The sequence below is a fragment of the Chanos chanos genome, chromosome 1 (assembly GCF_902362185.1).
Source record: "Chanos chanos chromosome 1, fChaCha1.1, whole genome shotgun sequence".
Classification (NCBI taxonomy): Eukaryota; Metazoa; Chordata; class Actinopteri; order Gonorynchiformes; family Chanidae; genus Chanos; species Chanos chanos.
The window spans coordinates 23,975,927-23,988,558 of NC_044495.1; the positions used below are offsets into that span (position 1 = coordinate 23,975,927).

At 42.2% G+C, this 12,632-nt stretch overlaps 1 protein-coding gene across 3 annotated transcripts in view; it reads right to left on the reverse strand.

The window, feature by feature from the left end:
* Positions 1 to 1,752: 1,752 nt before the first annotated feature.
* snd1 (staphylococcal nuclease and tudor domain containing 1) overlaps positions 1,753 to 12,632 on the reverse strand; it is a 131,051-nt gene continuing 120,171 nt past the window's right edge. For all 3 annotated transcript variants that reach the window (XM_030783512.1, XM_030783504.1, XM_030783496.1), the window contains 3 exons: positions 10,823 to 11,026; positions 3,766 to 3,810; positions 1,753 to 2,641 (listed from right to left, as the gene is read on the reverse strand). In XM_030783512.1, the coding sequence (XP_030639372.1) occupies positions 2,576 to 2,641; positions 3,766 to 3,810; positions 10,823 to 11,026 (315 nt within the window). In that variant the 3' untranslated portion in view covers positions 1,753 to 2,575. The remainder of the gene's footprint in view (positions 2,642 to 3,765; positions 3,811 to 10,822; positions 11,027 to 12,632) is intronic.

A 12,632-nucleotide genomic window follows, 5' to 3' on the forward strand; every position in this document is an offset into this window, starting at 1 on the left:
AGACAAACCAAGGGAGCACTGACATTATTCTTAGTCTGTCACATGCCTTCTCTATCAGTCAGATGATCCAGGACAGGGTGTAATAACAGCAAAACACTCACTCCTTCCATGTATTGAGTAAGCGAGACAGAAATCTTCTCCTATTAAAGCCCATGAGTGAATCAGACAATTTTATGAACTACTGAGCAGCAAAAATACTAAGACTTTGCAAAATAAATAGCATTATGTTAGCCAAAACTAGTTTACTGAAACACAATGGATTTTGCCAAAGTTTAAGGGCTTGCTTTAAGTATTATCATAAAACAAAACAAAACAAAACAAACAAACAAACAAAAAAACGCAAATATGATTGAACTGTTCAAGGAGCAAAAAAAAAAACCAACCTCGGCAGGTTCCAATAAGAGGAGGTACTAGCCAAGCCAACGGAGCTAATTCATAAACCTTTTTAAGATTTATGGTTCTTTCATGAGGCAAAGCTCAAAGGATTTTTCTTTTGATTGTTTTATCACTACCTTGCACTACCCTCATAAACGACACAGTCACATTTTCTATTGCTTGAATTTCTGTTGTTTTACCTTGTATTTCTCCTCAGTTATCCTGCTTTACTGTGTTATTCTTATCTTAGATGAAGACACTACCTCAGACATGATTATAACAGAATGGTTCCATCTGAACTCTGATGGTATTGACTGAATATTGCTTAATCATTAAACTGCATATGATATTGAGCTACTTAAGGTAAAGCAGATGTCATGGAGCAAAGTGGCAGTGATTTAAGGATGCCAAAAAAACTGGCCAAAGTAGAGTCCATCAGGTAGCAAAAATAATTTTCCACATGCTAAAATTTCAACAGTGACATGGAGTATTATTTCAAAGACTGTTGTTTCTTTATTTCCTTGATACTCCACAATGTTTTGACATGTTTGTTTAGTACTTGGTAGTTTTAAAGCTTATTCTGGATCTAGAATGTGGCAAATATAGGGCTATAGAACATGTTAGCACGAACTTGTTTGAAGGTTTCCACAACTTTTCAAGTAGATCCGGAACAATGAAAAAGAAAAATCTTGTATTTCTGGGGAAAAAAAGCAGTGCTGAACTGGAGTTCTCTATTTTTTTTTTCCAAAAGCTTTTCCCCTGCAGTTGATTCCTCTAGTGTATCACAGCTTATTGACTTTGGTCTCTGCAACTCCGCCATGAGATATTTTCCAATCACCACAGCGCCACTAAGGACCCCACTTTCATTAGCCCAAAATCCAAACATGTTTTGAAACATGTTTTCATGTCTAAATTATTAAGCATGTTTCATTTTACCTCCACATGCCTGGAAGGGGAACATGCTTTGGGCTTATGGAAAACAGATTCCAGAATCCTTCTCCCTTCATTCTCCCACTCTAATATACCCAAACATACCCACACACACACCCTACTTAGGCTCTCTGTGCCATGCTGATGTATGTCTAGAAGCATAAGTCTTACTAGAGACCAGGAAAAAAAAAGTGCACAAGCACATAAATATGTATGTGCATGCGCACAAACACACTCAATCAATTTTTATTTGAGAAATCAGTTTCCAGACAAGATGAGCACAATTACTCCTGCAGAGTCTGCTTTCTCATCATAATTAAACAACTCTTCGTAATTCAACAATCTCACTTCATAAGGACCATTACAAGAGCTGGCATTACATTAAGAATTACTCATCCATTCACTCATCCATCCATCAATTCATCCATCTCTACTGCAGAAAACGTGTACAGAGTTTGCTCCTTTTATTTAGCAGATTTAAATACAATGACAGAGGCTTGGAAGGAACACTGTTTCTGCTATGGCAGGAGAGAAAGAGAGAAATGATGACCATTCTATGTAAACATCACAGAGGAGGAGAGTGAGAGAGATGCTTGTCAAGGCATTGGCAGCGTCTTTTGCCACAACACAGAAGAGAAAACACATTCCCTACATAAAATTCAAGAAATGTCATTGAACACTCAGATATACATCAGAGACAAAAATACACTCATTAGTTCACTTTGAGTGGCTTTATCTAAATTCAAAATTATACTCATATACATTTAAATATATCATTTTATTTCATGATTCAGGAAGCGTATTCTCAACAAGCAGTTGAGTTCATGGTTTGTCTGTGCACTCCCTTCTGAAAGCCCAAACTCCACCAAAATGAGAGCGTGAAAAGGGACAGGTTACTGAAGTTAGAAGGCTGCGGCGTCTGGCTAAGAGCTAACATGTAAAATACAACTGATGGTTGATAAGAGCTACAATGGCAAAGGCAAAGTTTTAGATAAAGTTTGGTTGGTCCAAGTTAAGGTAGCTAGACATAGATTAGCCTATAGAGGCCTGTAAAAAAAAAAAAAGAAAAAAAAAAAAGAAAAGAATTTAAGGGAAGAAGAAGGGAAATGCACAGAGTATGTAAGACAACCAGACAGACATATTTTCAATGTCAGAGAAAATAAGAGTATTCTTATGCTTGTTAGGTTTTGTGTTTTTTATTTATCTTTTGATTTTTTGTATTTTTTTTCTCTGCAGCAAGTCTTCTGCAAGGTCTTTGGAATGGCGTCTTTTAGCGGCTATACCCGAACTCATCAGCATCGTCAGCGCGGAAGTCTCCGTAGCGCCATATGTTGAGCTGAAATCACAAATAAGTAAATAAATAAATAAATGCATACATTTATAAGCAGGCATTTCAGGGAAAAAAGGGACAAAGAAGCATTTATGAGTTAAAAGCTGATAAGTGGTTTTCAGGGAAAAAGAAAAAAAAAAAAAAAGAAAAAAAGAACAGCACGTGGTTGAACACGCCTTTGCAGACACGCTCAAGAGCTTTAGCCAGCTGAGCAAAACTTCATGACACAGCCACATGAAGCTAAACAAATCTCCGGCCTAATTACATAATGGCGCTCTTGTACATAATCCCCCATTATGTCAAGGAGAGCATATGTACATGTACATGTATATGCAAATAAAACAATTCAAATACATATGGGCTGTTTAGTCATCACACTCCACTGAGTAGAGCGAGTATCGCCATTTGAAGTAGTCTTTTATGCCTGCACATTCAAGTTTAGCCAGGTGAGAAAACATACTCATCCACTCCCATTCCATACAATTTCACCAAAGCTTTGCCTCATAAAGCATTTAAGTGTTTCCTTCTTTCTTTCTTTTTTTTTTCTTTAGAAAGTGTTCTGTTTACGCGGAAGTGGGGAGGAGGGATGACTTGGGATTTTGACTCAATTCTGAAGGTGGATGGCAAAACATTGTACGAGCCCTTCTATCTGTCTCCTCCTTGCATCCTCTCTCATCAGTGTGTGTATTCAGCTGTTAATGCAAAGAAATCACAGCTAATTACTGCCGATGATAATTAGCACCGTCGTTAGCGGCGACATCATCCGCTCCTTCTTCAGCGCGTTTTGGTCTCCTGGAGCAAAGACTGTTGTTCACTTCTTGTTAAACATCTATTGGCCTCTGATGGTACGCTGCACTTAAGTGTGGAAAATGTGTATCTTGTGTCTGTTCAGTGTGCTTGAGTAAGGAAAACGTGCCTTAAAAATGGAATATGATGTTTCAGCAGGTAGGTAACGTAGCCTGAGGCAGCACTAATTCTGAGCTAACTGCTCCAGCGTTCTAACCCGTAGCGTGTGTGGGCAAAGGTCCATATGGCCCATGCATCTTCCCTGCTAATGGGACATGTAATGTCTCCCCTGCAGAAAGGACAAAACTATGAGGCAAAAGACAAGAGCTGAAAAAGTCACTTACCCTGGCAGATTTAGCAGACTCTTGGCCATTTAGATACTCAGTTACCTGCAAACACAGAAATACAGAGCATTTGATTGAACTGAATAAACCATTTATCTACATAGGAGAAGATAAACACAGCAAACATGAAAAGAATAAACAGATAAAACAACACTGATAATGCTTTCATGTCAGTACAGGTGACCTGTTGCTTGCTTTTTTTTTAATCAGTCAATCAGAGTGAGTGGTAGAGGTTTAGAGCAAGACCTCCGACGCCTTTGCTTTTCACTGTATATTTAAAATATAATTATTTGCCATTTCTGACATTAAAAGACCTCATCATGACATCAAAGTAGAGGTCTGTCACGCTGTCTGCCTGGTCGTGCCATCACACAGGAAATGCTAAGGAGAAGTGACTTTATTTGAGGTGTACAAATGGAGAGGACCACGTGGGGAGAGCATGAATGTGTAGGATTACAAGGACAGGCTGTGTCACTGAAGAACGAACAGTCCTGCACAACACTAGCCATATTGACTCTTTCTGGCAGAGTGGCCATTTAGCCTCATTGACTGAACCAGCGATGAGTCACAAGGCTAGTGAAAGCAGGCGTGATGGCAGGGAGCGAACGAAAGGAGGGAGACAGAGAGAGAGAGAGAGAGAGAGAGAGAGAGAGAGAGAGAGAGAGAGAGGGGCATGGGTAATCGCCCCAGCTTCCGGTTAAAACCAGTAAGAGGCTGCCATCATGATCGATGGCTTTTGGATTGAAGTGGAGGAGTACAGCGGGGGGAGCGGGGAGGGGTGTTAGGCAGGCATCCATATTAAATTCAGAAGGTTCATGTTTCATAACCTATTAGGAACACATGAAATCACAGCCAAGAAATTAACACAAATACACAAAGGCACCAGATGTTAGAAACTGCAGCGTGTTATTTTTTTTCTACTCTGTGTGTTCACTATTTAGTGGTATTAATTACTTAGCCTGTATACTGGTTAATTTGGTAGCGCTGTTGAACCCAAGATGAACAATTTCAAAACTGCATCTGGCCGCTACAGCTGCAGACAGCCGAGAAAACGCAACTGCTGCACAGGCCATCCATCACCATGGCTTCTCAGCATCCAGACAGAGCAGCTCAACTCACATGTCATCAAACTCAATCATCATCAGTGACTGGGCTCAAACTTTGTGCTAATTTTATAACCCTCTGCATCATTGCCAAAGCCACAGCGACTGTAGTTTTGTCAGAAACGTTCAGAAGATTTAAGTCTTTCAGTTGAATGTCTAAGACGTGGCTGCCTTTCCCCTGCAGTTTGTGCGTGTCGCTGCTCTAAACCAAAGTCTCGCTGGGCTACAACTGTTTAGTGTTAAAAAAACTGTCTGATCTGAAGCTCTTTGATAAGAGTGCGTTCACCAATGGTGTGGAGCCGGATAAAAAAAAAGTGAGTTTTGTGTGGATAAAACAAATGACATATTAAGAAAATAAACAAGATGAGCAAAAGCCTGAGGACATAGCTGCCACGCAAGCTTAGCTGGCTTACCAAGCTCCCTCAGCAGGCTGGGCATGGTGGGCTGCTGCCCAGCTGGATGACCCCAACCAGGGAGCCATATGCTGGGCAGATGCCCCAGGCCAGCAAGGGTCTTCATTTGGGCATGGTTCTATACAGTCATGGCTCAAGAACATGGATTGGCCAGGAGACAGTGACAGTATGGTTCTTTTAAAAAGCAAAGCTACACACGTAACAGAAAAATCTTTTGAAAGTGTTTTGACATGATCGCTCATTACTATAATTGTAGACCAACTGGACAGATTATCTTGGTGATCCATCAAATGTTACGAAAAATTGGCCGAACTAAGCTACTGACTGATAATTTGACCCAGTCCATTTACTCAAACAAAACCAATGGACCAGCAAATACAAGTCAAACAACTACAACAAAGATCCGTTCACAGTGTTCGCTCTGTTCTATCAGAGACATCCTAAAACAGCCGTGTCTGTCAGTCAGAATGAATGGCTTAGCCTTGACATGACAAGAAACGCACAGATGTATCACTTATGCTGCATTTCTAACTAAATGTTACAGTGAATGAATACTTTATGCTAAGGGAGCACATTATAAGTTTGAAATGACTTCTTTAGAAGCCTATGATAATGCCTTTGATCAAGAAAACAGGCTTTTAACGGCAGCGTGACTAGTTAAGAGTGGTCCCCTACAGCCTGTGTGTCAGTCAGTGCTGTGTATCATAAGGGGAGTTTCACAGTTGATTGCTGACATGTATATCTCTGTGAGACAAATGTATCTCACAGAGAACATGTACAACACAAGCCTGTCTTCATGTGAGAAAAAAAAAAAAAAAAAAACCCACACAAACCTAAACCAAAGAGAGTCCACCTCTGTTCGCAGAGACCCAAGCACAGCATGGTTTTTAGAGATCAAAGAATAATGAAAGTAACAAAAGTTGAAATGGCCTATCTAGTTCTCTCTCTCCTGCCCCCTCTCCTCCAATCTCAGTCTTAATTTCACCCCTGGTTGCTGTCATGAAATGGAGCTGAGGTAGCGGTGCGTGTCATGCTCTCTGTGTCCCAGTCCTGAGAGTGTGTGTGTGTGTGTGTGTGTGTGTGTGTAGGGGAGTTTTGTCGATAACAGAGGAGCAGAAAATGGCCATTAGAATGCCCACACTAACTCTTACTGGTTAATGAGCTATCGAACTGTCAGCAGGAAGTGGTCATGCTCTCCCACACTTCACGGCGTACAGGAGAGGGGCCACAGGGCTTGATGAGACATGACAGAACATGACAGAGAGGCGGAGGAATGGAACGAAAAACAAGTCAAGAGAATTCTGACAACCACCTGAAATCTACTTCAAAGTGAGCAAAAGACCATCTTATCAAGTGGTAACAGTGAGGGGCTGTTAAGAGCTCTACAACAACTGTCCAACAAGAGTCTGAAATAGCTCAGTCTCAAACACACAAAAACACACACACGTACATCTTTTTCTCTGACCCACTCTACTGTATTCTCATGACTGGACAGTGTCTGTGTAGAGAATACTCTTGGACTGTGTGCATTCAGTTGTAAGTAATTGTATGATGGTGCACATGCATGTCAGTATTTCAAGTATGAGGCATGAGGATGAAAAGAAAAGGAAAGCAGGAAACTGAGAGGGAGGAAAGACAGAGGGGTGTAGGAGGGTTTGATCTGAAGGGCTTGCATGTAGTGGCTCCATTCATCACTGTTGCCTCCTCATTAGAGTGAACTGTTCTGTTCAGCCTCTTACCCACAGAGCTGCAAAAACTACTCCTCCCAAAGGATAATCCCATCTCTTCCACAATGACACCATCATACAAAAAAAAAGCAAAGGAAAAAAAAAAAACACATCTCCTGGGCTCTCATCTGTACCCAACAGTTCAACTTCACAAAAGAAAAACAACAACTACACTTCCAATGGGAGCTCTCATCTGTATCAACACTGCCACTGAAGCAAAATGCTGGGGACGCAAGAATGTGTCTTTTGTATGCTAAATGACAATTACACTACAAAAATAAAACTTCACTTCCCATGGGGCATCAGTGCCGCAGAAATTACAGACCGGGCTTTTTTGACAAGATGCTCCTACTTAACTCCTCTAAAAGAGGTCGTTTGCTTGTTTTAATTGTAAAATGAAAAACAGTGATCAACACATGACATCAGTAACTGAGAAAACAATGGATCTGCCCACAAAAACGTTCACAATCAAAAAGTCAAATCCACAACCTAGCCACAGTAATTATTTACAGATACAAAAGACTAAGCTGGCACTTGAGGTGAGTGGAGTATCTGTAATATATTAATAATAATTAGTGAGCAGTAGAAATCTCTTCCGTTATTATAACTGATTGTTATTAGAGACTGGGATAATATAAAGCTTGTAAAGCTAATGAACTTAAAATGGCACCAGTGTCAGTTACGTGACCTGATTGTACAAGATGGTGAACAGTCTGTCCCCTAGTTCCTCTTTGATAAAACCACACAACATTCACAGACACCTTGTAGCAGAACTGATACACAGCATAAGAGGGATGGGGGCATGCACTGAGATCAGATACTCCACTGTGTATATACATTACATATACAGAACTCTGCCTTATTTACTGCAGCTTTCGACCCACTGGAATTTTCCATGTCTTATTTAAATAATTTAGATTTTTTTTTTAAATCAGTAAAAGATGCATTGGAGTTGACCAGATACTGATAGAGGACCGGTGTGAATGTGTTGGTGCTGCTGGGTCTGGCATACATGGATCATAAAATCAGTTTTTGTAATGCAAAACAAAAAAAAAAGGGAACTAAAACATTGATTCCATCCTAATGCACTGCCATTGATCACGGGACCAGCTGATAGACTGTGAAAGTAATGACAGGGAGGGCTTTTCACTGCTGGGTGAGGAAAAGCAAAATGGGCAGCCTTATCTGACTCTCACTCTCTCTCTCCCTCTCCATCATGGCTGGAGGTTTCTCCTATCATAAGAGGAGAGTAAAGGTGTTTCATTCCCTCTTGGATGTGTGCGTGCCAGTTTTAAGAGAGCTCAGATTCACTGATAAGAAGCAACTAGGTGTCAAGCACAGTGAATGTCCTTCAAGGAGAGAGAAGATACAGAGAAAAAAAAAAAACACACACACACACACACACACACTCCAAAGATTTCACAGCCTTTCCTATCACTAGAATCCTCTACCTCCTCTCGTGTTTCTTTTAAAAGGAATAAAATATCAAAGAGAGAGAGAGAGAGAGAGAGAGAGAGAGAGAGAGAGAGAGAGAGAGAGAGAGAGAGAGAGAGAATGTGGATGTAGTTAATCTATTGGGGGAGATGGAAAGCAGGGTCCTGTGAAGGCAGTGTAAATAATTACTGTACATTAACGGCATTTTAAATCACATCTCATTTAGGGGAGGAATGAAAGGTTTGATCCACTGCATTTACTTTAATTCTGCAGATTATAATTTATCATGCTGCTTTCAGAGTCATGCAAATAAATGCAAATTTCGAGAGGACGCCCTCTTGCACTGAGTGCACGGCGCAGAGAAGGCCTAAGGTTCAGGCTGCAGGTTGGCAAGGAGGAATGGAGAGCTGCAGAGCAGAGAGGAAACATACTGACTGTATTGTAAATGAATGGCAGAGAGTCATTTGAGAGTAACTGAGAGAGGAAACATACTGACTCTATTGTAAATGAATGGCAGAGAGTCATTTGAGAGTAACTGAGAGAGGAAGACATGGAGGGATCACAAAGGTGTCTCGCTGAAGACAGCCTCCTTCAGTTCGTTACGGTACGAAATAAGAAACACGACTATCTATTCTAACCATCCTGATATATTTGAATATTTAATATGTATCACTGTGGCAAGGGGTCATAAGACTTTGGTAATGAGGTACTTGAAGACTGGGTACAGTAGAAATTGTAATTGAAACAGTGATGCTGCTATTACACAGTAGTTACAAGGTAGTTATCCACTGTTCAAATATTATCAGGCCTTCAAACACAACAAAACGAATAGTAGTTATTTAAGACATTTAAAACTTTTTGGTTGTAAACTGTCCCATTGACAATCTCTGTTGCATTCACTGTATATCAGCCTCATAAAGCCAAATGTAAACATCTGTTATTGGACACCACAGTGATGAGATGAGATACAATCTTTTTCTCTGTTCCATCTAATGGCTGTGGGTGGGTACATCCGCAGTGAATAGTCTGGTCCAGTCCCGTGGCCAACAATAGCCGTCACTCATTTGTTCAGCTACCCATATAGCCACATGGCCACAGGTTGACAAAGACCTGGCTCCAATAACACCTCTCTAAAATATGCTCTCTCTAACCATCTGATGACTATAGCGCTTGGCTGCCCTTCAAACAGCTTCAGCTTTTCTGCATTTCCATCACTGAACGCAGCGGATAAAACGGTGACTTTTCAATGGGACTTTCATTGCGGGAGCAGTTTGATGTTTTGCAGTAATTCACATGGAGACGGTGATCAGAGTCAGCCTGTGAAAAGGAGCTGAGAGGGATTGAGGAAAGACTGAAGCGGAATGGCTGCATTCTCATGGGAACACTTGCACGGACATGACGGGGGAGCAACAAACAGGCTCCATATGGCTAGAATCTATTGGTCTCTTCAGGGAGTTTACAAAGCAGTTAATCAGTTTTGTCTCCCGAGTGTGTCTCATAAGGGGCTTGATTACTCTGGAGTGTTACTGTTCCAAATGCTGGGATTCTGTTCAAAGGTCACAGGTTAACGTCATAACAAAAACAGATCAGATGCTTCCAGTGAAGTGCAATGTTGCATCAGCCAGCAACCTAGAATCATCACAGGTTTTTTTTTCTTTTTAATCCTCTTTTCTTCCTGAAGAGTTGTAAGAATGTGAGTGTTAAACATGCTTCTATAATGTTTGGTGTCAACATTTCTATATATCAATGATCTGGCACAAAGAGAGTTTCAGTCTATCAGAACTACGTTTGAGAACTTTGTGAAAAGAAGTCAGAAGCACTTTACTACCTTATTAGTGACTAATTTGCAGGTAGAAACCTCTGACTACACTGTAGAGGAATGTTCTGGAGTAAAAGCCTCAGAAACAGAACAAACAACTTTCCTCCCTTATTTTTCATAATCAACCTGCCTATCATTATCGACTCAGTCCAAATTTGCATAACGAGGCAGAGCAAACAAGTAGTGTTTTTTGAAAAGTTACAAAATGTCTACCATCAGAAGGCCTGCTGTGGATGGTTTAAAAGCCGATGGAAATGTGGGAAGATGCGTCATGCTGCCTGTGCACTGCATTAGCAGCAGAGTTTAAAGTGGTGCAAAACATTCCCTTTACAGCCTCAGGGCCCCCTGTGTTAGGAAATAGATCAAACACTACAGCTTTGTTCATTTCTTTCAGTCAAGTGAGCTTCTTAAGTCTTGCTAATCTTACTAAAAAGAAAACACAGATTATAATTAGATGTGGTCACCGTTGACCCTCTCTGTATGAAGAGTGTGTGGGCAGTTTCGACTTCCCTCACACGCTGCGTTTCAGTGTGTGTTCTGAGCGTTGTGTCTGCGTCTTACCATTTTCTGCAGGTGTTTCTCTTTCCGGACCTCCACCATAACCAGGCCCTCTTTGACCAGACCCAGGCCCACGTCGTCTTTGGAGTCAGTGAACTGCAGTGTGACGTGAGGACAGGAGGCTCCGCCGTACTCCACGTTGAGCAGACACTGTGTATTCTGAATGTCCCTTACCACACAGTCCACGACGTCAGCCCGTGCATCCTCCTGTAACACCAGTTATACCGAATTAAACAAACACTTCCTCCTTAGAATGCTTACAGATTTATGATTCTGTGTGAAAGCACACACTCACAGTGCAGGGTCAGTCAAGTCAAATGTTGGCAGCTGTACAGAGCTGTACAAAGAGCTGTAGAGTTTATATGAAACACTTGCAAGGAACATCATAAAGTATGTGGTGTCCTCAAACAAGGTTCCTCAGAACACAGCAGGTACATTTTGTGTCGGAGTTTTCTTCCACAGATGCGTGCACACACGCACACGCACACATGCACAAACACGCAGTAACCACGAACTGACAGACATTCCAAGGTTCTGAGAGCTCACTCAGGCCACTCAGTCAGGAGCCATGCTCAAACCCTGGCCAGTAACTCACTGCTTCAGTTCAGCCAATCAATCACTCCCTTTGACTTCAGCGTCCTCTGAGCCTTTCAGCCACCCTTGTGAGGTAGCACTGTAGCATGCTCACACACACACACACACACACACACACACACACACAGCTACTGTCTGCCAGGCTCTGGCCATCACTCTCAACCCTCACACCCGCCTGCTTCTTGCCCAACCAGCCTCAGTCTCCATGGCAACCTCCGAGCTGGCTGTCCTTGGGGGAGAGAGAGGGGGTGTAGAGGGACAGATCTGAAGGAGAAAAACTATGAGGGGCTTTTTGTTCAGTTCTCCCTCTGGGCAGCTTCTCACACCCGCTATGGGGGAGCTCTGGGCGAGAGGGTGGGAGAGACAAAGAGACAGCGAGGGAAGTTAGGAGGTGATGGGGTAAAAAGGGGGAGAATAGAGAGAGATTTGAAGCCTCTCTGATTACGCTCCAGGGCAAGGGGAAGGGCAAGAGATGCAAAATGAATGAGGCCCTTCTGCTGTGTAGCGGAGGATAGCACATATGGGCACAAAAAGGACTGGGCACAAAAGTGGTACAGAGATATAGAGAACACCAGAGACCAAGTGATAGCATGTACACTTCATGTGTAACACTGCAGATGACAAATGTTGCCAGGAGCATGTCTTCACGAAGAGCTGGGTAGGTGTAAGGGTGGAAGTGTGTGTGTGTACGTACAGTAAGGCGGGGATAGAAAGAAGGGCTATGAATGTGTGTGTTTGGACAGGGAAGCAATGGCAGAAATGGTGACATACAGAGAGAAAGTGTGTGTGTATGTGTGTGTGTGTCTGTGTCAAGGCTAAGAGCTGTCAAAGGATGACATGGTCACTGACAGAGAGGCTCTGTGTGTGTGTACATGTGAGTGAATGAGTGTGTGTGTGTGAGCGAGCGTATGCGTGTGTTATGTTGTCAGCAGAAGTGATGCAGTTTAGGACAGAGGCTGTGTCAGTTGAGGAGACGTGTTGTTTTTAGGCGGGAGGACTTGGAGGTGACTGCTATGCCTTAGTCCGCCTGGCCCAACAGATGGAGCATATCACCTCTCACGGAGCAGAGGGGGACCCACGAGAAAGATGACAAGCAAACACACACTTTACACACATCCCCCTCTTCCTCTGTCTAGCGGACACTCTAATTCAACATCTCACATCACTGGAATTTTGAGATGAGAAGACTTTCCACTCACACACCCCTCTGAAAACCACA